We start from the raw sequence: 21,377 nt of genomic DNA, 5'->3' as shown, positions 1-21,377 counted from the left end.
AAGAAGCGTATGAATTTATTCTCAGTTGCCTGACAACCACCAAGCCAATCACAACACGACAACACTGTCCTCCGGAGGATGGGATCTAAACTCTACACCTGAATCTGCCCGCAGCCCCATTGGTTACTTTCTCCGTATCCCTTCACGTCGACCAATCGGAGTTTACGTTCTCCCATTCCAAGGCGTTAAAGGGCTTCATCAAAGCACTCTGATCAAAGCGGGTCTCAAATGTCAAATATAATAAATGCCATTCAACCTCGATTATTACCCCCTCCAAACTATGAAGCAACGACAATTTCCGATGTACGCGTACATTTTATTCCAGAGCATCGTAGTATGTTGCATATTATTCCCGGCATGCAACCTCACACTGCTGATCAACACAGACAGAAGGATGATGTCATCTACTGCAGCAGCAGCGGTCTGCAGTAATACATGACAGCTTGGGGGGGAAGCAGTTCGTGATGCTGGATACGATATTCGATACACACATAATAACCACACGCCGGATGTTGTTACAAAAGTGACTATAGTCTTAAGTGACTGCATTCCGAAGTCTGCTGATAAATTCGGAATTATTCATAGAATTTATGATTTGCTATACACATGTAGTTTGTTTACGTAGCACTTCTCGTGAAGTCATCAGAAAACAGCAAATCACTGCACGCTTTTTTAAATTCTAGAATTATGTTGTGTGCATAATCTGAATATGATATATTTTTCTTACCAATACAATGGCAATTGTTAAGCAGCGGGAACCACTTTTCAGACCTCAAACAATAATAAGAAAGACAACAGATCACATAGCATGTCTCTTTTATTATCTCCCAGACAGTATTTTCAATGTGGGGAGAACTCTCCTGACCAAACACACCACCATGGTCTTAGTAGTTGTGTGATCAAACAACTCTTGTCCAATACAGACATAGCCAGATAACAGCCCAAAAGATAAAGGCTGTGCAAAGGGACTTTGTGCTTCAGGGATAACTTGCTGTCCTTAGGGCTTCTTTGGGAAGAAGTGGCTGTTCCGAAAAGGGTGGCGAGTGTAGTACACATCTGTGTCATCTTTGAACTTGAAGTTAAATGGATAACAAACAACGGCACAACCTAGCTATGCTTGTGTTCTACACAGCCTCTTACTGAGACAGGCTTATTAAGTGCTGTTTAAATGCCAACACCAACACCCCCCACAAACACACCCGTCTACTGTACATTCATTATCTTCCTCATTTATTATTCAAATATTTATATTCCAGTGCACATAGGGAAAGGTCCTCAAGTAACTTGTTGAATTTTGCCACATAAACATTTTGTGATTGTGTTACTTTCTAGGTGATTTAAGTCAAGTAACATTTTGAGTGCCAGTCCCCAATCAGCAATACATTGACATTAATAACAGAGCAAACATTGAGTGCCGAGTGACCCTAAGGCGAAAAGCTTGACATTTAACTAGATTGTGACAGGAACACAGGACTAGTTCACAAGGAAAAAGCTTCTGCCTACAATTTGTTTCTCCACAAAATATTCCAATTTTAGCTACCTGCTTATCGCTGTTAAAATGCCTTCCAGTTGCAGTGCAAAAGTCTATCTGTGTAAAGAACATCGACTGGCTACATTCTGCACCCAAAGCAGTCCACATCTCTAAGTTCTGTCATTAAAAATTGCTGGCCGAGATCTGAAACTAAGAAAGATACTTGGCTGGTCTTGCTCCTTTAGGAGAAAAAAAAAAAGAAAAAAAGAGGAAAAGGTCACATACTGACTGTTTGCCTCACAGCGTCTGTCACATTCCCTCTAAATATACAGTATGTATAAGCATACAATTCCAGTTTCAAATAATGAAGCAAGCAGGAACGTTTTAAGTCACAGGAGCGAGTATGACATATAGGTCCATGTGTAAGCATTCACTAGAAGGTTCTGTAGTGTAAAAAAAGAAGATAGTATGGGAAAGCAGTAGAGTGGTTCAGGCAGGCAGAACACATCACATACAAGGACGTAGCAAATGCAGGACTAACCCTAAGAATGACGGCAGTCGATTCCTGTAAAGACAACACCATTTTGGATCATCTTACCCCCCTCAAGAGAGATGTTGAAATACGCTGTCTGTGTGCAGTTAGGAGCCTGCGGTACTGTACTGAGTGGAAGGCACTGTTATACTGAATCGAGGTCATGCCGTCTTTGTCACATTATTGAGGTCCATACAAATAGTGTAAGCCCAATCAGGTCTGAACAGGTGAGGTCTACTGTCAACTTTGCCAAGGCAGGAAGGTGATCCGCCTCTTTGCCTCAGTTACCAGGGTTACAATACACACACTGCAGGGGGGCACATTAGCCTCATGTTGTGAATTTAATGCATATCGAGTCAGTGAAGTAGTCACACGGTTTCTAGAACAGACAAATCCACACTGCCTTGGTTTAGCTCTGTTGCAGCCGCGGAAGGGGACTTTAAGCGTCTGGTCAGTAAAGCTACAGTACATTGTGTTTTGCCCTGTGAACCCCAAACAAAGCACAAAAGCCGAGACGGGTACGGCTTGGTCAAAGAGTTATTACTCAAGTGGCACAACATGACAGCATTGGTAAAAGCACAATAAAGAAATCGGCTAACATTTTGTTTAAGTGCAGCAAAGCGCATACAATTTCAGTGTTACCAAAGAAGAAGTTGTTGACATCCTTGTCAATCGAGTGGGACTAGTTAAAATTATATAAGCATTAAGCACCCATTTTAGTAGTGGCAGAGTACATCAGGATTGAAATCTATTCTAGGTTGTAACAGAGTTATTAAAAACATACCGTGGATTACTTACATGGAAATAAATGTAATAAATGGACAAATGTCATAACTGTGCAGGTAAAATTATAGTTTACATATATATCTTTCTTCAAATTTGAAAATAAAATAATGATAACCAGTCACCTACCTCACAAAAACAAGAAGTTTGAAGGCAGCAGAATATTTTCCCTTTGCTTTTCTTAAATAAATTGTTTAAAAGAAGGCAAAAAGTAGTGCAAGAGGTAATGGTAAAGTTGGGTGCTCAGAGATGGGTGCTGTAGAGGTGACATAGCATGATCCAGAGAGTGTTGTGCAGTCGGTCTTGTACGGAGAGGACTGGCCAACCAGTTGGCACTTATTGTGTTGTAATATCCACCTCCGAGCCTCCGACACTGAAACCAGACAGACACAATGGAGCAAGCCAGATAAAAAAAAAAAAAAAAAAAAATTGTCCCCAGACAAATTTCCCCTTAAAATGGAGATCAAACTAGGATGAAACGAAATAGACACAGCGGAACACCACCTGCGCATGCCTTTCATTTCCAGGGCTGGCACTTCCTCTGTCATATAAGAGATGTCTTATCCTTGATTGGTTGAGATGCCCACCTCTCCAGGTGCAACACATTTGTGTCCAATTCGACCTACATGGCTTTCATCTATTAAGTTTGTGAGCCACGCGCGTCTCCGTCAGGACTGAGAGCAGCAGGGCGACCTTGGGCTAAAATGCTGGCAGGGACCGCTGACAAATGAGTGGCTTCACTGACTAGGTTCTCATACTCGCTACTGTCCTCGTCTTCGTCATCCTCTTCATCATCCTCCTGTCCTGCCGCTTGCCTGTCTAGGGAGTCGGAGCTGGATCCATCGCCGTTGCCAAGGTATGGGTTGCTGGGAGTGGGACCAAGATTGGAGGTAGCTCCAAGGCCCAGCCCCAACCCCATACCCAGGGGACCAGGGGTGGGGTGGCCTGGGGAACCCACAGCCTGGGGCCGGGGCAGCAGAGCAGCACTGGTGGGGCAGGAGGCGGAGGAGAGTAGAGCGTCGTCGTGGGATGAGACGTCAGCGTAGGAAGGGGGATTATGGGAAGTACCGGGCCGCTCTGGAGCAGAAAGAGAGTGGAAGGCTACCCTTGACAGTAGCGAGGTTTCCAGGGATTCAGTGTTCTCCTCTGGGGCGGTCTGTGACTCTGCAACATTCTGAGCCTCCCTCAGCCCTGTGTAAGTGAGGGAAAAACAATATAAATGATGACATGACAATTTTAATTAACCATTGATTTTGTTTAATCACACTGAAAAACCTTTGGTAAATTAAATTCATCCCATACTAATGTGGTTCAAGTGGTCCTTGAGGTGGCTCCAGGGGGTCCCTAGCATAATTAATTAGTTAATATAGTGTCAAAATCAGTTTAACCACTTTAATCCTATACATTTTTAATCCTATTTTGAAAGACCTGCAAGCTCACAGGTTGCAATTTAACATGTTGTGGGCTTGTAGATCTGCCATTTAAAGAAAATTCAGAACATTTTTGAAAATACAAATCTTGTATGGGAGTCCCTGGCACAAAATATTTTCAGATAGGGGTCCACGACCAATACATTTGGTCTACTTGACATGAAAATGAACCACCATACTACTTTTAGTGTAGACATGCCATTTAATAATTCATTCCCAAACAATTACGTACTTCTCTCCTCTTCAGCGGTTTTTCGTTTCCTAAGAGCAATTTGTAGTTTGAGTTTGTTCACTTCTTCTTGAATGTCCTCCTTCACACGTTCACTTTGTTCAACCTCTCCACATACAGCCTAAAACAAGAAAATGGTAAAACACAAAATGTTTCAACATTTGGGAGTAGTTATTTAGCTTATTTTGCAATATATCCCCCCATGCAAGAATGTTAAGGATTGTACTCTACAGGGCTCACCTGCACTTTATCTTGCAGTGCGCTGTAGACTAGGTATATTGTTCGGATATCCTTCATCACACCATCTTTATCGAAGAACTCAGCCCTGTGCAGTAATTCACACCGGTCAATATTTCCAATAAAACGTATCATAGCATCTCATATATGGTATTCAAGGGAAGTTCACAAAAAAAGCTTACATTAAAAGGTAATGAGACAGATTTACATGTTGGATAATTCAATGTTCAATGGACACTACACGACAAGATCTCATGAAGATGTGACTGACTATACCAAGCGACCAATATCACTGGTCACATAGTGGGACTAGGCGTAGCCATAAACACACCAAAGTGTATATGCATATATGCACATGCAGACAATCATGTCCTTCTTGCTCACCACATGCATGAATGTTTACCCTCAAATGCACAGTAATAAAATCACACCTGTGTGAACTTGAAGTGAGGGGCGCTAATATATTAAAGTCTATCTCATGTTGATTAGGTGATGTAATGGTGATATAAAACAAAAGGTGCCAACACAAACATTAAACGCCATTAACAATAAAGAGACAATATGACGTAAACGACACATAACATAATATATTTTCCCTTCATTGTCAATGCGTTTACAATACAAACTTTGAACTAAAGACAAACATTAAACCTATGTATAGGAGCGCCCCTCAAAAACACACACAGAGCAAGCTTGCACACATATTCGCATACAGAAGCACTTGTGTTCCAAACGTACCCATGCTCTTTGATAACCTTAGCGTAGTTGAGTGAGGTGTTGGGTACTGAAGAGACTTTGTATTCCTGCTGGCTGGTGTTGCCCAGGTTGGGGATTGTTAGAGTGATCCTCTGGTTGTACCTGCTAGATGGAGATGGACAGTTAGCTGATGCTGATCACACATTAGACACATATTGAAATCGGTTATTCTGGCCAATAACGGTATTCTTACCTTTCATAACAATAAAATGTGTCTTCCCAATGGGGCAGTTAACCTTTATATTACTAAACACTACACTGTTTTAAAGTGTCTGCAGTCACTAAAGTTGTTTCAGCTTAATTGTCAAAAACACGCAACATTTATTTTGGCAAGCATGTTGTCTTTTCATTAACACCTGTCATTGGCAATACATCGTCATATCAGTGCAATAAATATAAACGGGATAAGTTTGATATTGGACCTGATTTCTATTTTCAACAACAATTATTGTTAAATACCAATAAGCTGACTGATATATTGTACACCCCTAAAATACATTCTGACAGTAAATATATTGATACTTAAAAGTGGCAACAAAAAACAGATTACCGGTAGTTGTCTCCTTATGGGAAAGGGTAGGTATTTTATGGGTATTTTATGTCATTTATAATACCTTTGTATAATAACTTTGGGGCAGGCCCTTCTAGAGTTTGAATGGACAGGTATCAGTCAAAAGGGAGATATCGAAGAGGAAAGATGGATCGGGAATCATCAACATATGGAATGTCAGAACAAGTCAGCTCTATGGAGATTTAAGGGTTTGAGGTCAGATGTAGAGTTGCTGGACAATATTGATGACATCAGGGATCTCCATAAATGGGAATTCCCATATATGGGCTTAATATTGATCAGAGTAATCTAGTAAGAGAGTAATGACACTCCCATTGACTTGCATTGTAACAATGGAATGCGGAAGTGCTCATTCTATCTCAATGGGATAGTTCCAGCCATAGGAGCAATGTTTGGAACTATAGCCCATAATCACCCACTTTGCAGAGAGATCAAAGCGTGTCGCAACTCTTACTAGATTACTCTGATATTGATCTCCATCCCTGATGATGTCATGTGATGTCACCACTCACCATATAAGGCATGCGTGGGGTGACTAACCAAAAACCGACTGACTGGAAATGCACAATTTCATAGTAAATGCGACTTGCGGTGGCAACAAGTACTTCAATATGCATTCCATCATCTCAATACAATTTAGGCATTTAGCAGATGCTCTTAATCCAGATATTTAAGGAATGTTTGTGCAGGAATGTAAAAAGCGGTCAGAGGTTCAAGAGCTAATCTTGTTCATCCTTTCTCAATACCACTACCTGGCATGTAGAACAAGATATGTGTAACTGAACGTGATTTTCAATTAAATTCATCCTTGATCTGTGAGCCATGTGCATGTCTCCTAAGGCTTACATAAAAGTGTGCTTCTCTCCTCATGGTAACCACATCAATGTAACATCTGTGGTTTGGCTTGGAGACTTGCACTGTATGTCCTTCATACCTTTGCACTAATAAAGAAAAAAACATGAGATCTTTATACCTGCTATTGGGTCTAAAGAGCACATATTCCATGGCGTGCGTGGAGCTGTTGGCCGTGGAACAGAAGCTGAAAAGGAGGAAGACTAGGTCGGGCAAACCCAGCAGTTGAGTCAGCTGCTTGTGGATGATCTGTTCCCTGAACGACATCTGCTGCTGCGTGTTCCTTCGGAACCGGTACCAGCCGATGATGTTCTACATGAGCCGAGGACATGCAGAGGAAAGTGATTCAGCCATAGTTTTGATTTGGAAGCAGAACCCAAGATTCCTACTGACATACAGCCTAATTTAGACTTCTTATTGATTGGATAAGACGATGTTTCATGAGCTCGTTATCCTACCTGATCAATAAAGTTTAAATTAGGCTATAACACTAATTTATAATTAGTGTGCAGGTGCCACTTCCAAATAATGTTCTGCATATAACCAAGCAGTAACAATATGCATACAGTTGATTTCCAGTTTCTCAAGTACCAACTACTGAGCATGATTAACAAATTATATTTGCATCACTGCATATTTTGTTTGCACAGGCTTGTTTGTTGGCACAAAATTAGTAAGGTTGGATGACTGAACCTAATTCAGTACCTAAGTATTTTTCTGTCGTAATCATCATCAATCATATGCTATATGATCAATCAGCAATTTTAGTGCACACACCCAGGCCTTTAGGTAAAAAAAACACACTCACTTTCCGCCTATCTTTAAGAATTCTGTTAAGACTTTCTTCGTTGACTTTGCCTGCGTAGTCATAAAAGCTGGAGATTGAGAAGGGGTAAAGACAAGTTATCGACTTAACACATTGATTTCAAGGACATATTTTGATGCATGTCAATCCAAAGCCCCACCACCATGGACATATTTCGACATATGCTGGTGTTTTCAGTGTTTACGCTAGATGGTTGATTCCGTCTGGATTTGGCTGCCAGTCTGAACACACACAGATCTGATCTGGTAACTTGCAAATGCAGTGAATGGTTGGACCAAAAGACTGGATTTGACTGCAATCTAAATGGGAGTGTAGTATCACTTGAAATTCACATCTGCCCTCTGGCAAGCTCAACATTACACTGAACAACAATAGAATCCCAGGATTTCCTTACTTTATTTAGACGCAAAGCATTGTAGTACATGTCGTTTCTTAAACTTTGTTAGGCAATTCAATAGAAAATAAGTAAATTCAACTCAATATCTAAAAATCTGAAGAGTAAATAATCATATCTTACCTAAATAATTGTGAACACGGTTCATGGTTATGGATTTCTGTCAGGGGGGACAATGAAAATGTCTGAAATTAACATCACAATGTAGACAGTGCAACAGGACTGCTTATGTGAAGAACAAACATGATGAGGCAGCAGTGTAGAATATTAAAATGATCTAGGACAATTAGGTCAATTTAATAGTTATATTTAAATGCAGAGGTGCTCATCGAAGCTGATTGTTTCTTAAAGTCAGTCCTATTAATATATTGTTGCTATCGGGTAGAAAACTCATTTTTTTTAATTTTCGTTAATTAATGCCCTACTTCATTATACCAGACAGTGTCACACAAAACTACATATTTTCTAATGAAGTAAGACTGTTGTCTGTGGAGTCTGTGGACATCTATCTATCTGGTACTATCTATATCTGTTACTGGTACATTTGTAAATTTCACATGAAATCAGCCGTTTCATGCATTTTGCCCCCTTAGTTTTGAAAGTTTATGTTCACTTTAAAAAAAGGAAGGGTCATAGAATTGAGTGCTTCTTGTGTGAGCACTACTTACCCACTACATGAAGCAATTCAGCATTGCTGATCTGTGCGTCATTTATGCTGACAGTCTCTTCTTGCCTCACTTCTCCTAACAGGAAGCCCTCCTGTATAAATGAAAAATTATAGACATTAATAAATCCAAAAGGAACCAAGGCATCCCTATTCTGGAGAAAACGTTCAGCAAAAACAGATTATTCTACAAACTCAAGATTTGGTGTAGAGCGGGGGTATTCAACTTTTATCAGGCCAAGAACCCCTTTGCAGAGAGCGATGATGTTTTTGCAGCGACCCCTAGTATGTGTGTATATATATAAATAACTTTAACATACATTTAGATAGGTTCATAGTTGTTTCATTGCATAGTTGTTTGACAGCACTATAATCAGAGTTGTTGTGTAAATTAATGTGTTTTCTTTGTTAGTTTACACATATTCATGAATGATAGTGTATTTTCAGACATTTAAGCAATGACATCAATACTTAGTAATTATATGACCTTTGGCCATGATTTTAAATGACATTTCCTCAAATGTAAATCTGTGCAGCTCCAACAACTATGTGTACATCATAAATGAACCACGTTGCAAATGACAATATCAAGCAACATGAACTTGCGTTTTATAAGTCAGCAAGGAGCCACTTCTTTCTACAGGGAAGTGACAGCAGTTTGCTGTCAAGGCAAATCTTCAGGTAAACAATTGCGGCTGATTTGCTCTCTGGAACTATGCAAAGAATGCAGGCAGGATTTACACCTGCCTAGCAACACCCTGGAGGGCCTGGACCACTCAACAACTGTGTAAAGTTAGCTTAATCAACAAAGCTCGGAATATCTGTCACGTTATTTCATTGCCCATTTCACTTACACTAACCACAAGGCCATCCTCAAACCAGTCATCTCTGTGACTAGTTAATGTGTTTTTAAACCCTGGCTGTCACTGTGTTTGATAGAGCTCACAGCTCACTGCGCTAACATTAGCAGCTAACGTTAGCTAGTGCCTTGCCCCTATGCTATGCGAAAACGACATACATCCGACGAATTCAGCTCAGCTATTATAATTCAGACAAGCCATCAAATAATTGTTTTGAATCTAACCGGTATCATTATTACAACCACAGACACACGGAGTCGGAAGTAATTGGACTTAGCATATATGTTAGCTTGCTGAGCTGACTATTTCCTGCGACCAAAACTTTTCTTAACAACCTTCCCTGTTTCTGTGTGCTGCTTTGTATCAACAGCACGAGTATAAAACCAGAACAGTGGCCGTCGCCTGATCCACAAGACCTGGACAACCAGAAACAAAAAAGGGTCCAACATCTGCAGATCACAAGTTGGTGCCAGTGAATAGACGAGACCCACAGGGGCAGCTAGGCTAGCTAGCGGCTAGCAGGCAACAGGATGATGATGACAGTGGAAAACACATACACTGTCGCAGCGATCTCAGCTCGCCTGGGCGACTCACGCACACAAGCACAGGTCTACCTCTTAATGTCACTGACGACATGTTCGACACTTACATGATCGCAGTTGCTGTTGGCACTGTGATAACACACAGAAGTAAACGTATAACCCGAAATGGATGCCGCCATGATGGAAACATCCCATCTATCCCACCACCCCCTGTGACTGAGTTGTTGACTGCTGCTACACGCACGGCGTGGCGTGGTACCTCCTCCTCCTCAGCGCAACTTGTTGTGGGTACTGTAGTAGGCGGCGACCATCAGTGTTACACCTACATGTGTAACCTATCGAATCTTGGGGTTCCCCTCCCGGACCCCCCAGTCTGTGACTCACTGTGCTATTGTAGCCTATAGGCCTATTATTGTTATAGGTCAGTCCGTAAACACTGAAGTTGGTGCTTTGCATGAAAGTAAGGATAGCACTCAATCCATTGATTCACAATACACTTGATTCGAATGCCATGAACTTCCATTCCTAGCTCAATATCATGTTGTCTTTCATACATATCAATGATATCATCATACATTTTTCAATATTATACTGTCTTTCTTATAATAAACAGAAAAACACATAGACAGACAGACAGACAGACATGATTGATTGATTGATTGATTGATTGATTGATTGATTGATTGATTACTTTATTAGACAAAAATGCAAAACCGTACAAGTAGTCAAACACTTTGTCTAAAAGCATTACAGACAGACAATGTTTTATTTTATTTTTTGACGATGGGTTGAGTTTTCAACTTCTCAGATTGGGGGGGGGGACCCCACGTTGACATAACCACATCTTGCCACAGCAAGTGGAGTGGAACCACGCACTGTGGATCTATTGAAGATTCTGACCTTCAAATGTACATCATTTTCGTTTTGATTGTAATTGCTGTATTGTTATGTAGAATATTTGGTAAGGTTTATACTTCATGTTTATACTTCTGTGGGCAATTGACATTGTATTGTTTTTTCATGCCAATAAAGCTCTTTGAATTGAATTGAATTGGATACAGCGACCCCTGGTGTCACAGTATTCCATTGCTTACCCATTTCAATGCAACGTCGTCGGCATGGCAGCTAGCATGGATTCCACTCATGGCTGTCCTGATACTACTTCAGAACCAGCTGAAGACAGAGGCTCGGAAGATGATTTCGGTCCTTCAGAGCTCGGAACGAAAGAATAGTAAGTGTTGCAGCAACTTGCTCCAAAGAACAAAGATCATCAAAGTTTGTTAGCTTTTACTATGGGCTTTCTAAATCAGACACATACACACAGCACCATTGTGTAGCGAGCACTTCTGCAAAGTGTCAAACAATAATAATCCATACAAACCTTTACCTTTTGGCTGGTTATCAGAGGAGCGTCTGTGACCTGTGCTATAATGTCTTAGCTGCGCTCAGTGCGCTGTCCTGTAAATTGTGTACTTCAGCGGATTGTCCACTCCACAACATTATGACTATTTATGATTATTTCCTGCCTTCTTTTCCAGCTGGGATGAGGCATACCAAAGAGAATTGGAGACTTTCAGAGACATTGGAGATGTTGGTGAAATATGGTAGATGTGGGCCCTGATTTACACAGCAGCTCTCTAAATCTAGAAGTAGGCTATAGCCATTTAGCCATGCTTTTTGTGAAAGCAAACCAAGTCCAGTTAGTCCACTATATATATATATATATATATATATATATATATATATATATATATATATATATATATATATATATACCGGATGGTATTAATTATAGTTTAATAAAAGTGAAGCAAAATCATTCAAAGTGAGATACTGTACAGTAATATTCATAGCAATATGTCACTAATGTCTGTTTTCTCCTTTAAGGTTCGGTGAGGAAAGTATGAGCCGTGTACTTCGATGGATGGACAAAGCTCAAATTCCAGAAAATGCTGCCATCCTTGACATAGGCACTGGAAATGGAGCCTTATTAGTTGAACTGGTATGATGAAAGCAATACAAATCCATATGGAGTTTATTTTGTATGTCTTCATTACCACAGTAATGTAAGAACGTTCATTTCTCTGACCACTGTTATTCTTTTCATCGTTGTGTTGTTTTTGTGCGTAAAGGCTAAACAAGGTTACACAAATATTCTGGGTGTAGATTACTCTGCAGCGTCTGTTGAGCTGTCCAGAAGTGTTCTCAAGACTGAGGACATTACTGGTGTTACTGTAAAGGTGAGTTGACTTTGATAAATTGCTATATCACTGTGTAATTATTAGTCGGTATGAATAATAAAGTCATATTGCTTGTCAAGCGAGGCAGTGATTTAATAGTAATACTACACGTATACTGATGATATACACTGCATACATTTATACTGAACTGCAATGTGGCATCACTAACTCTTTAAATGAATGGATAAGGACAACATGGACAATTATAATTGATAAGGACACTTAGGACACTCCAGTCAACAGGTGGTGGTGCTGTAGAGCTGTTCGAACTGTAGGTGTGAACAGGTTACGAAGAAATAACTGACAGACAGTTCTTTATACATACATAATATATCTATAGTTAGGAGGGTGTTATCAATAGCAATATATCAATTTGGTTCCTCATCAACTCGACACCACTCGATTTGGACCCCGGGCGTTTATAAGGAACCAGGCCTTAGTTGCAGTAGATCAAAAATACATATGCTCAGTTTTGTAATGAATTCATTTTCAACTAATTGAATAAAGGTTGTACACATCAGTGAAATTAACCGCTGGGAAAATCCCTAAATGGGACCGCACCACCGCTCAGTGCATGAAATATAGGCTGCATGGCTATTGCTAACAGGGCTTCTCTCCATATCAAGGCATATAAAAAACATGACTTATACACGGGATGACAATAAACATTTCACAGAATATATACCAGTTTGAATTAAAACAATTGGTTGTGCATAGGCTGAGTATATGGCACGAATAGCCTAGATTTATTTTTGGGATGTGGAGACAGTGGAGTCCTTTGGTGTTGGTGCTGTTGTGAGGTGGTGAGGCCTGGGTATTCAATATTTCAATTCATAATCATGACATGATAAATCATCATGATGGGTTGGATTGGGGAGTGGCAGAAACTATAACGTGTGGTGGTGCACATCGCTCCCTCTCTCCATATTAAATTAGCTAAGCCGACTCCGAGAGAGAGAGAGAGGGGAGAGGGACAGTGAGGATGATGGATTTTGAAATTAAACACATTTTGGTTCATGCTTGGTGGCGAGCCTTTCCAAAAAAATAATTAGCCTACTCCATTAATACGCTGTGTGTCTGCGCCATGGCTTGTAGATCTGTTCTTTTGGCCGCGGTCGAAACAGCAGCAAAATGAAGACGATGAATGGGGTTATAATAGCCGAATTTTCCTAAATGGGCTGTCATGCTGAGAACAAATTTCACTGCGGTAACGTATGTGACTAACCGTACGACTTTGACTTACTGAGCCATATACACACACAACCCAAATCAACATTATACCCACACGGCACTTATAGGCTACTAATATATACTGTATAGTTAGGAGGATGTCATCAATAGCCTTATATTATTTGGATTCCTCATTAACTGCCTTACTGAGCCATGTACAATGTACACACAACACAAATCAACACTTTACCCACACAGCACTAATATTAACGTATAGTGTGCTTTACTGCTTAGGGTCTGATGGACCCCAGGACATGGCCAAATCCCCCATTGATAATTAGAGCTGTATTAAATCCTTCCACCCCAAATGCCTGTGATGCTCTTTAGCTTTCTGCAACACGGTGGACTTGCACTCAGGCCCAGGACTGTGAGAGCAATGAGAGGAAACTGTGCCGTGTTTACCCTGCGGGGTGGTGGGACAGAAGGAAGGCTTTAAAAGTGGTGGAAGTCTGGCCTAGCGTTTACATTTGACCACCTCCAGCCCCAAATGAATGGACAGGATTTAATACATCTGCTGAAATATATGTGCAAGAATAACAAGTTTCAAATACCATTCATGCATGCGATAAGGACCATGGTGACGAGTGAGTTTTCCTCCCTCCCACATGTACATAAGGGTTACATATGGACTATATACAACACATACCTATGCTATGTAGGTGTATTTTGCTTGGGCTGAGAGCCCTGCTGCTGAAGTCAATATTGACGTGTGTGTGTGTGTGTGTGTGTGTGTGTGTGTGTGTGTGTGTGTGTGTGTGTGTGTGTGTGTGTGTGTGTGTGTGTGTGTGTGTGTGTGTGTGTGTGTGTGTGTGTGTGTGTGTGTGTGTGTGTGTGTGTGTGTGTGTGTGTGTGTGTGTGTGTGTGTGTGTGTGTGTGCTTGTGCATGCGTGCGTGCCTGCATGCATCTCAGTCTGTATCTCATGTGCAGTAGAACACTACAACACATTGTATGGATCTGTGTTTTTTGTGCACATATGCAGCCTTAACTGGAATTTGAGTGTGAGCCAAAGAGCTTCAATGTCACAGGGTAAGAGAGCTAGGATGTGTCCCCCTCCAAAAAAAAAGGCCATCTTCAGTGTCACATCTTCATCCATCTCCCAGGCTGTTTTGGCACTTTCCCACATCCAGCTTTCATTTTACTGGCCTGTGCACAAATCCAAGCAATACTCCCAGCACAGCCACATACTGTACAGTATACAGTACATATTTCACTATATAGTCACTCTACTTAAACCTCCAATAAAACTAAAATGATGTGACCCGTGGGTGGTGGATTTGTGGCTCTTTGGCAAACCACCACAATGCTCTGGTGTTCTGTGCACTGTCTGGATGAAGGAGCCCTTTCATTGGTGCTGGGCCCGATCTCCACAGTGTTGAAATTGGCCTCTCCTATGTGGCCAGCTAAAGTGTATTGCAGGTTCAAAGTGAACCAGTGAGGTGTACGGCAGTTACATTTGTAGAATGCCATTGAACGTAGGGTAGCATTGTAACGGTGTCAATGGATGTATATTTTATGATGAGTCAGACAAACAATGTGGTCGATCAAAGGAGTGACTATAACTTAATGTTTACCGGCTGTCACTTTTTTGTCTTCTCAGGAAGTGGACTTTTTGAGCTGCTCTGAGGAACTGAGGGGATTTGATGTTTGCATCGACAAAGGAACATATGACGCCATAAGCCTAAACCCAGACAAGACGGAGGAGGGCAAAGGACGCTATGTCCAGGCGCTAAGAGATGCGCTGAAGGAGGGGGGCTTTTTCATCATCACTTCCTGTAACTGGACGAAAGACCAGCTGCTACAGAGGTTCAGTGAAGGTGAGGGGAGAAGCGGAGCCGTCATTAAAATGCAAACAAGCTCTTTAAAATGGCAAGTTGTATACTGTAACAACCCCACAGCCCGTGGTTGCAGAACATAATTGTGCAGCCAGCCTACCCTGAGATACCTCTGTTGCCGTGCCGGTTGAAATCAAAGCTTGAAGCTGTATGTATATGCACATCCACAAAATTATAGTTGTCTCTCGTCGAGATGTAAGCGCGTGCCGGTTTACATTGGTGTCTGAGTGTGCAAACAGTTAAACTGTGCCACTGACAGAGACGGTTGCCTGGATGGCTGTCAAGGTGCAAGAAGCAACAAAAGCAAGCTCGTGAAGCTTGTATTTAATAGAAGTCAGAACTATGGAGAGGCTGCAGGGGGCCAAGGCCTTAAGACCTCATCTTTCACACTGACAGTCTGACTTTAACAGCCTTGGGGATACATCACAGATGGCAAATGGGTGGCTTGGTAATGCCTCAAACCTTTCTAAACTATTGTTTAACCAGGGTCATATCCCAGACATCTGAGACATTATGTCGGTGCTCAACCAGTTTCACTGTACAATGTAAAAACCTTTAACAGACTGCATACATTGTGTATGTATGGATTTTATGATATCGTATTTTCCTTGTCTGCACTTTGTAAATTTGTGTTTTGGAAAAGTAAATTAATAAAATTACTGTTTTCTCCTGTTTTCTGTAGGTTTCGAGTTTGTACAGGAATTGCCCACACCCCGTTTCCAGTTTGGTGGGAAGACAGGCAACAGTGTAACAGCTCTTACCTTCAAGCGACTTCATTGAACAACACTAATGCCAGAAAATGTGTGATATATATGTATATTTTATAGACTTTTCCTTCAATTAAATTATGGCTTTTCACTTTGCAGTCCTGTGGGGAAGAAATTGCTAATAATTATATTATTTGCACACATTTCAACCGTTTTGTAATAAATTATGTATCCCAACTTTATTCTCCAACTCAACGCTTTATTTATAAACTAAATTTGAATCTATTATGTATATTTGTTAAGGGGCGTTTACACCGAGGCTGAGCACTATATAACGATCGTTCACCATTGTATGTTTTTAATAGTTGGTGTGAACTCTGCCATCCACTTGACTTTTAAAACTATAGTGCTCAGGCCCTTTAGGGCCATTCATGTGGAGTTCATTTTTAAAGCTATGAGGTAAAGATAAATACATTTTACAGTAGAGGGGGCCATTTCTCAGACTTTGAACAAACCCATGATCTTCTGGACTGGTGTCATATTTACTTTACCTTGATATTGTATGTCCAGTGGACAGATGTTTAGCCTGACTTGTATGTTAGTATATTTCAGGATATGTGCAAACATCTATGAAGTTAACATAAAACCAAATATAGCAGTCAGCAAATGAGGTAATGCCCTGTCTGTACTCTGTAGTTATGTAAAATAATCCAAATCTGAACATCTGGTGGTGAATGAAGAAATAGCTGAAAAGGTTTCCAGCAGCTATGTTATGACTAACTTTTAAAATGGCTTCAGTGTGAACTCTAAAATATCAAAATCAGATTCAATCAATCAACTCGAAGCTTGTTCATGTACAGTACACTGTACAGTATACTTAACATTGACTTTTATGATGATGTAGGTTGTGGCGTCTGCGCTATTTGGTGCCAATATGTGGATAACTTATTTGAACACATCCTTCCTCATCATGTGCATCTACTTAAATGTTTCAGTCAGAGCAGTCAAAGCAGATCTTGATTGATAATCTCATTCACTCATGAGCCTATTTGTCCTATTCCGGTTTTGTAACGGACAAATTGTGATCATAAAGAAGGTGTGTGTGTGTGTGTGTGTGTGTGTGTGCGCGCGTGCGTGCGTGCGCTTGTGATGACTGTCCAATGTCCATATCTCCTTCAATCAACCAGCAGTCTAATGAATTCACAGTGGGTGTGGATTTTGTGGAGGGTTGAGGTTTTGCCATTTCCTGTCTAAACTCTGTCGTTAATAACTGTCAAACCCTGGGTCCCTAATTGGAATCTGGGCCAGTGGCCCAATGGGAGCAGTCCACACTGAGGCATGCTGTTGAGTAAACAGGCACGGCTTTACCAGAATTACTGCCTGGAAATTTACAAGATGGCGGATATCCTGGTGGATGTGCATGTCATGCCCGCATTCACAAAGTCTCACCAATTTCCCATGAAATTAGATATTTTTGCAGCTCATCCCTCGCTGTGATCTAGAGACTGTTGCACTGTTCATTGGCTCTCACTGTGTTTAAATGGCTAGACACCTTGTTTGGCTGCTTCAAGCGCCTCTTTGTTGCCCAGGAACAATGTCATTGTTCTGCACTGGGGCTTAGATTGCATTACGGATTCAAGGTCCTTCTTGCAGTTGCAGGCACACTCCTTTCCCTTATAAAGGTACTGTTGCTTAGAAACCTAGCCACAAATATACAGTAGAAGCTTTTGGGAGGCACCAAAATTCCCATTGACCTAGTCATTAGCTTTTCTGCCAGTGTTTGACATACAACAACATCCTGTATTGCTCTTGTGGATCATGGAGATTCTGAAGTGAAAGCCCCTATTAAAATTAATAACTATGTGGCATCAAAGGAAAGAAGCTCTTCCTTAATGACTATTTATGATTGGCTGGCTGGTGTTAATAATACCCTGCGTAACCTGTGTGTCTAACCTGTTCTGCTAATATAATCCCGACAATGTCATGTGTACTGTACTGACAGTCTCAGTCATTCATCACGTTATTACGCTACAACAACATAGACATATTGTTGAATTTGTGTCCATGGCATGTGTCACTGAGCAAACTTTCAAGAACAAAACTGGGCCTTTAAAATGTTACAATGGTACCTAAGTTCAACAGAGAATAGATTCATTTTCATTCATTTTAAAAAACATACACACATAACCATCGTTATGACGGTAACCATGTCTAAAATACAACCTAAGCTTGTGGACTGTTACTGAACCATACTGTAGACACGCCAGCATCAGCACATTTTGTAGCCTCTGAGTTGGCACCTTTATTCCGCTCATAACGTGAGGCTAATCAAAGGTTTGGGACCTGATGGTGCAGCAGCTGCAGCTAGCCTCCTTGACACCACCAGTATGAATGCCATGCTTTCACTTTAACCTCTCAAGTGTGATGGTAAATATTTATGTTTTTCGCTACATCTCCTTGGATACCCCTTTGAAGGTCTCTAATAGGATTTTAGTTGAGTGATTGAATTACTCCACCATGTAGCAGTGCAGTTTTCCATGGCATGGGTGCAAATGTGGAAGTGGGACTGGGAAAGGAATTCCTCTTTTGCAGCATTTCAGACTTTTTGCCAAGTCTAAAAACCTAGACACCGTGGTTGAGCAGAACCGTGGTTGAGCAGAACTGGCTGCTTGGAGCATACCCTCCCTTTTGTTCTTCAAAGTTGAGTCTGGTTTCTTTTCTGTTTTCCTCCTTTTTTAATACAAAATAATGTACATTGTACAAATTGTATAATATTTTATAATCTAAAGGTATTTGACAAAAAAAGAGTTGAGTTTGTTGTTTTTGTACTTGACAGCTATACAATTAAAATAATATCTTGTGTTGTGAAGAGTGGCCACTGCTTAATGACCCCTCAGTTAATTACACTGACATCAGAAGTGAGAAATCACCCTGAACCATGTCAAGATGAAATACAGCATCGGCATGACCTGGCGATCCAGTCCAAAACCTCAACCCTCAACAAAACCTGCACAGCGAGCAGAAAAACGATGCGGTTCTCAACTGGACCCAGAGTTGGATGGAAGCCAGATAGCACCCTGAGTGCAGCACCTAACTAATATTTTGTAAAAAATGCTCGAATGCCCCCACCCCCCTGTCAAACACAGCTAAAAATCCCTAAAACGAAAGAAAGCAGCAAATGAAAAAAATGAAAACTCATCTTTTACTTTCTCTAATAACAACCTAAAACATGAACCGTGGTTGAAAAAAACTAAAGTTGTCCTTTAAGGTGTACTAAGTGGGGGCCCTGCGACATACTAGCGTCATGTCCAGGGGGTGTACTTGTACATCAAGCTGCCTCACGCTACAGAAACAGGAGATAGGCTCCTGCCCTATGGGCCTCATGGCTCGGCAAGGCTACTTACTTAAGTGGGGGCCCGGCTCCTATAGAACTTGTGGGGGTTGAAATTCTGGGCTCTTTATTTAGTGGTACCGTTATAGCAGTTTGTGTTGTTGGTAACGACCAAGAAAGCTACCTGACATACTGGAAACGTGAAAAGAGTCAACCACTCAACCCAAAACCAAAATGGAATTCTATTTTGCCTAAATAGTGAATTTTCACTGGCAGAATACCTGAGCATTGTGACTGACACTGACCCAAAACTAAGGAAAGCCTTGAATATAGGTACAGACTCAGTGAACACAGCCTCCCAATAGAGAAAGGCATCCAACAGGCAGACCTGCGGCTCGCAGGTGAAGACAGACAAAATGTGGTGGAAACAGAGGACAGAGCTACACATTCTAAACCCACAGATACACACACCCATAGATAGTTTCAAAACATGACCAATATTTGTGAGCTGACTACTAATCATTGTGTTACTGTGTTGAACAGAGCTACTGTACTACCTGTATTAGATTTTTCTATACTATGTTAAATACTTTTGAAAACCTGTTGCTATTCGTCACAAAACATTTTCTAGCTAACCCTGAAAAATGGCTGCTAAGCCAGAGTTTGTGATGTTTTCTAATGCCAATAAAGCTCCTTTGAATTGAACTCACAACCCTGACCTCGACCCTGACCCACCACTTGACTCATGTTGCACAGGAGAGAACTTGTGTTGGTGTTTGACGCCACATGAAAGAATTGTTCGTACTAAATAGACCAGTGTCTGTACTGTGTGAGTTGTATAGTCTACTACTACACAGGGTACAGCTGAGCTGTTGAGGGGTCATAAGGTACTGGCTGGCACCTTACTGGCCCCTCGCCAGCACAGAAGACGACTCAATGGAGGCAGAGAGCCCCTTCACAACGGACATCCCTTCCCCCAGGCCAGGGACATCAGAGCCTCTGAGCCATGGGAACCTTTTTGGGGAAATTATGGTTGGCTGAGAGGGGTAACTAGCTGCAAGCACTCCATCCCTTTTCTTGTTCAGAGTTCAGTTGTTTTTAGGTTTGACAGCAACAATTAATTCCTATCGTAAAGAGTTGCCATACTTAATGATTGCACAATGTTTGTGGCTATCTTTTGAAGAATATGTAAGATTAGGTCTTTGTTTCTCTAGTGGAAAATTTGATTTATTTTGTAAATCTGTACTATAAAATGTATTCACAGATAAAGATCTGTAGTAGGGTATAGCTTACTAAATAGTAAATAATGAACAGCTCAAGCAAGGCCACTATTGGACCATACCATGTAACTTGTAATTAAGAACTCGTCCACCGTTATAAAAGTGTGCAGTATAATTGGTGCAGTTGACTGGAGTTCTAGTTGCAAGAAGTTGTAAATGGTGTGGTTTGTCCTATAGCTGCCCGTATAGGCCTATAGTTCTCAAGGTGGGGGTCCAGTCGGAGCTTAGCCCTAGAAAATGGTGTTATTATAGCATCAACAGTTAACACATTTAAACAATCTACAAGCTCACAACTTGCCGTGTTGTGAGCTGGTAGATCTGCTATTTAAAATAAAATAAAATATACAATATTTAATAATAGAAATTGGATTTTTTTTTAGACACAAAACATTAATTTGGGGGTCATTGACATGAAAAAGTTGAGAACCTGAACCATAGGTCTATAAGAAGAGAACCACATGGTCCAGGCCAGTGAGGGATTTGGAGAATGTTGTCTCTCTGACAACGAACTAGCCAATTACAGCGCTACCACACCTCTGAACTATGGGTTGTAGTGTGTACCTAAATTAACAGTGTTGCCATGTCCGCTTATTATAAGCGACTTTGACC

General features: G+C 41.0%; 2 protein-coding genes across 4 annotated transcripts; one reads left to right on the top strand and one right to left on the bottom strand.

Annotated features, from left to right (window-relative positions):
* Positions 1–799: 799 nt before the first annotated feature.
* On the bottom strand, positions 800–10,377 carry abraxas2 (abraxas 2, BRISC complex subunit). Of its 3 annotated transcripts, none has more exons than XM_080782584.1 (9): positions 10,255–10,377; positions 8,750–8,840; positions 8,205–8,241; positions 7,670–7,736; positions 6,983–7,173; positions 5,421–5,543; positions 4,686–4,770; positions 4,449–4,566; positions 800–3,977 (listed from the first exon to the last, which is right to left on the bottom strand). In XM_080782584.1, exons 1-9 carry the CDS (start codon positions 10,324–10,326, stop codon positions 3,427–3,429), a joined length of 1,335 nt encoding a protein of 444 aa, XP_080638710.1. In that variant the 5' UTR covers positions 10,327–10,377; the 3' UTR covers positions 800–3,426. The 3 variants fall into 3 exon arrangements, with proteins under 3 accessions (XP_080638710.1, XP_080638711.1, XP_080638712.1); XM_080782585.1 differs by having other exon boundaries at positions 5,421–5,540; XM_080782586.1 differs by lacking the exon at positions 10,255–10,377 and adding an exon at positions 10,022–10,176.
* Positions 10,378–11,262: 885 nt separating this feature from the next.
* eef1akmt2 (EEF1A lysine methyltransferase 2) lies at positions 11,263–16,385 on the top strand. Its single transcript, XM_080781675.1, has 6 exons — positions 11,263–11,378; positions 11,686–11,751; positions 12,035–12,149; positions 12,280–12,387; positions 15,216–15,432; positions 16,133–16,385. Exons 1-6 carry the CDS (start codon positions 11,266–11,268, stop codon positions 16,228–16,230), a joined length of 717 nt encoding a protein of 238 aa, XP_080637801.1. The 5' UTR covers positions 11,263–11,265; the 3' UTR covers positions 16,231–16,385.
* Positions 16,386–21,377: the final 4,992 nt, after the last annotated feature.

Source organism: Protomyctophum bolini, assembly GCF_963924005.1.
Source record: "Protomyctophum bolini genome assembly, chromosome: 14".
NCBI lineage: Eukaryota > Metazoa > Chordata > Actinopteri > Myctophiformes > Myctophidae > Protomyctophum > Protomyctophum bolini.
This window is presented reverse-complemented; position numbering and strand designations above follow the sequence as displayed.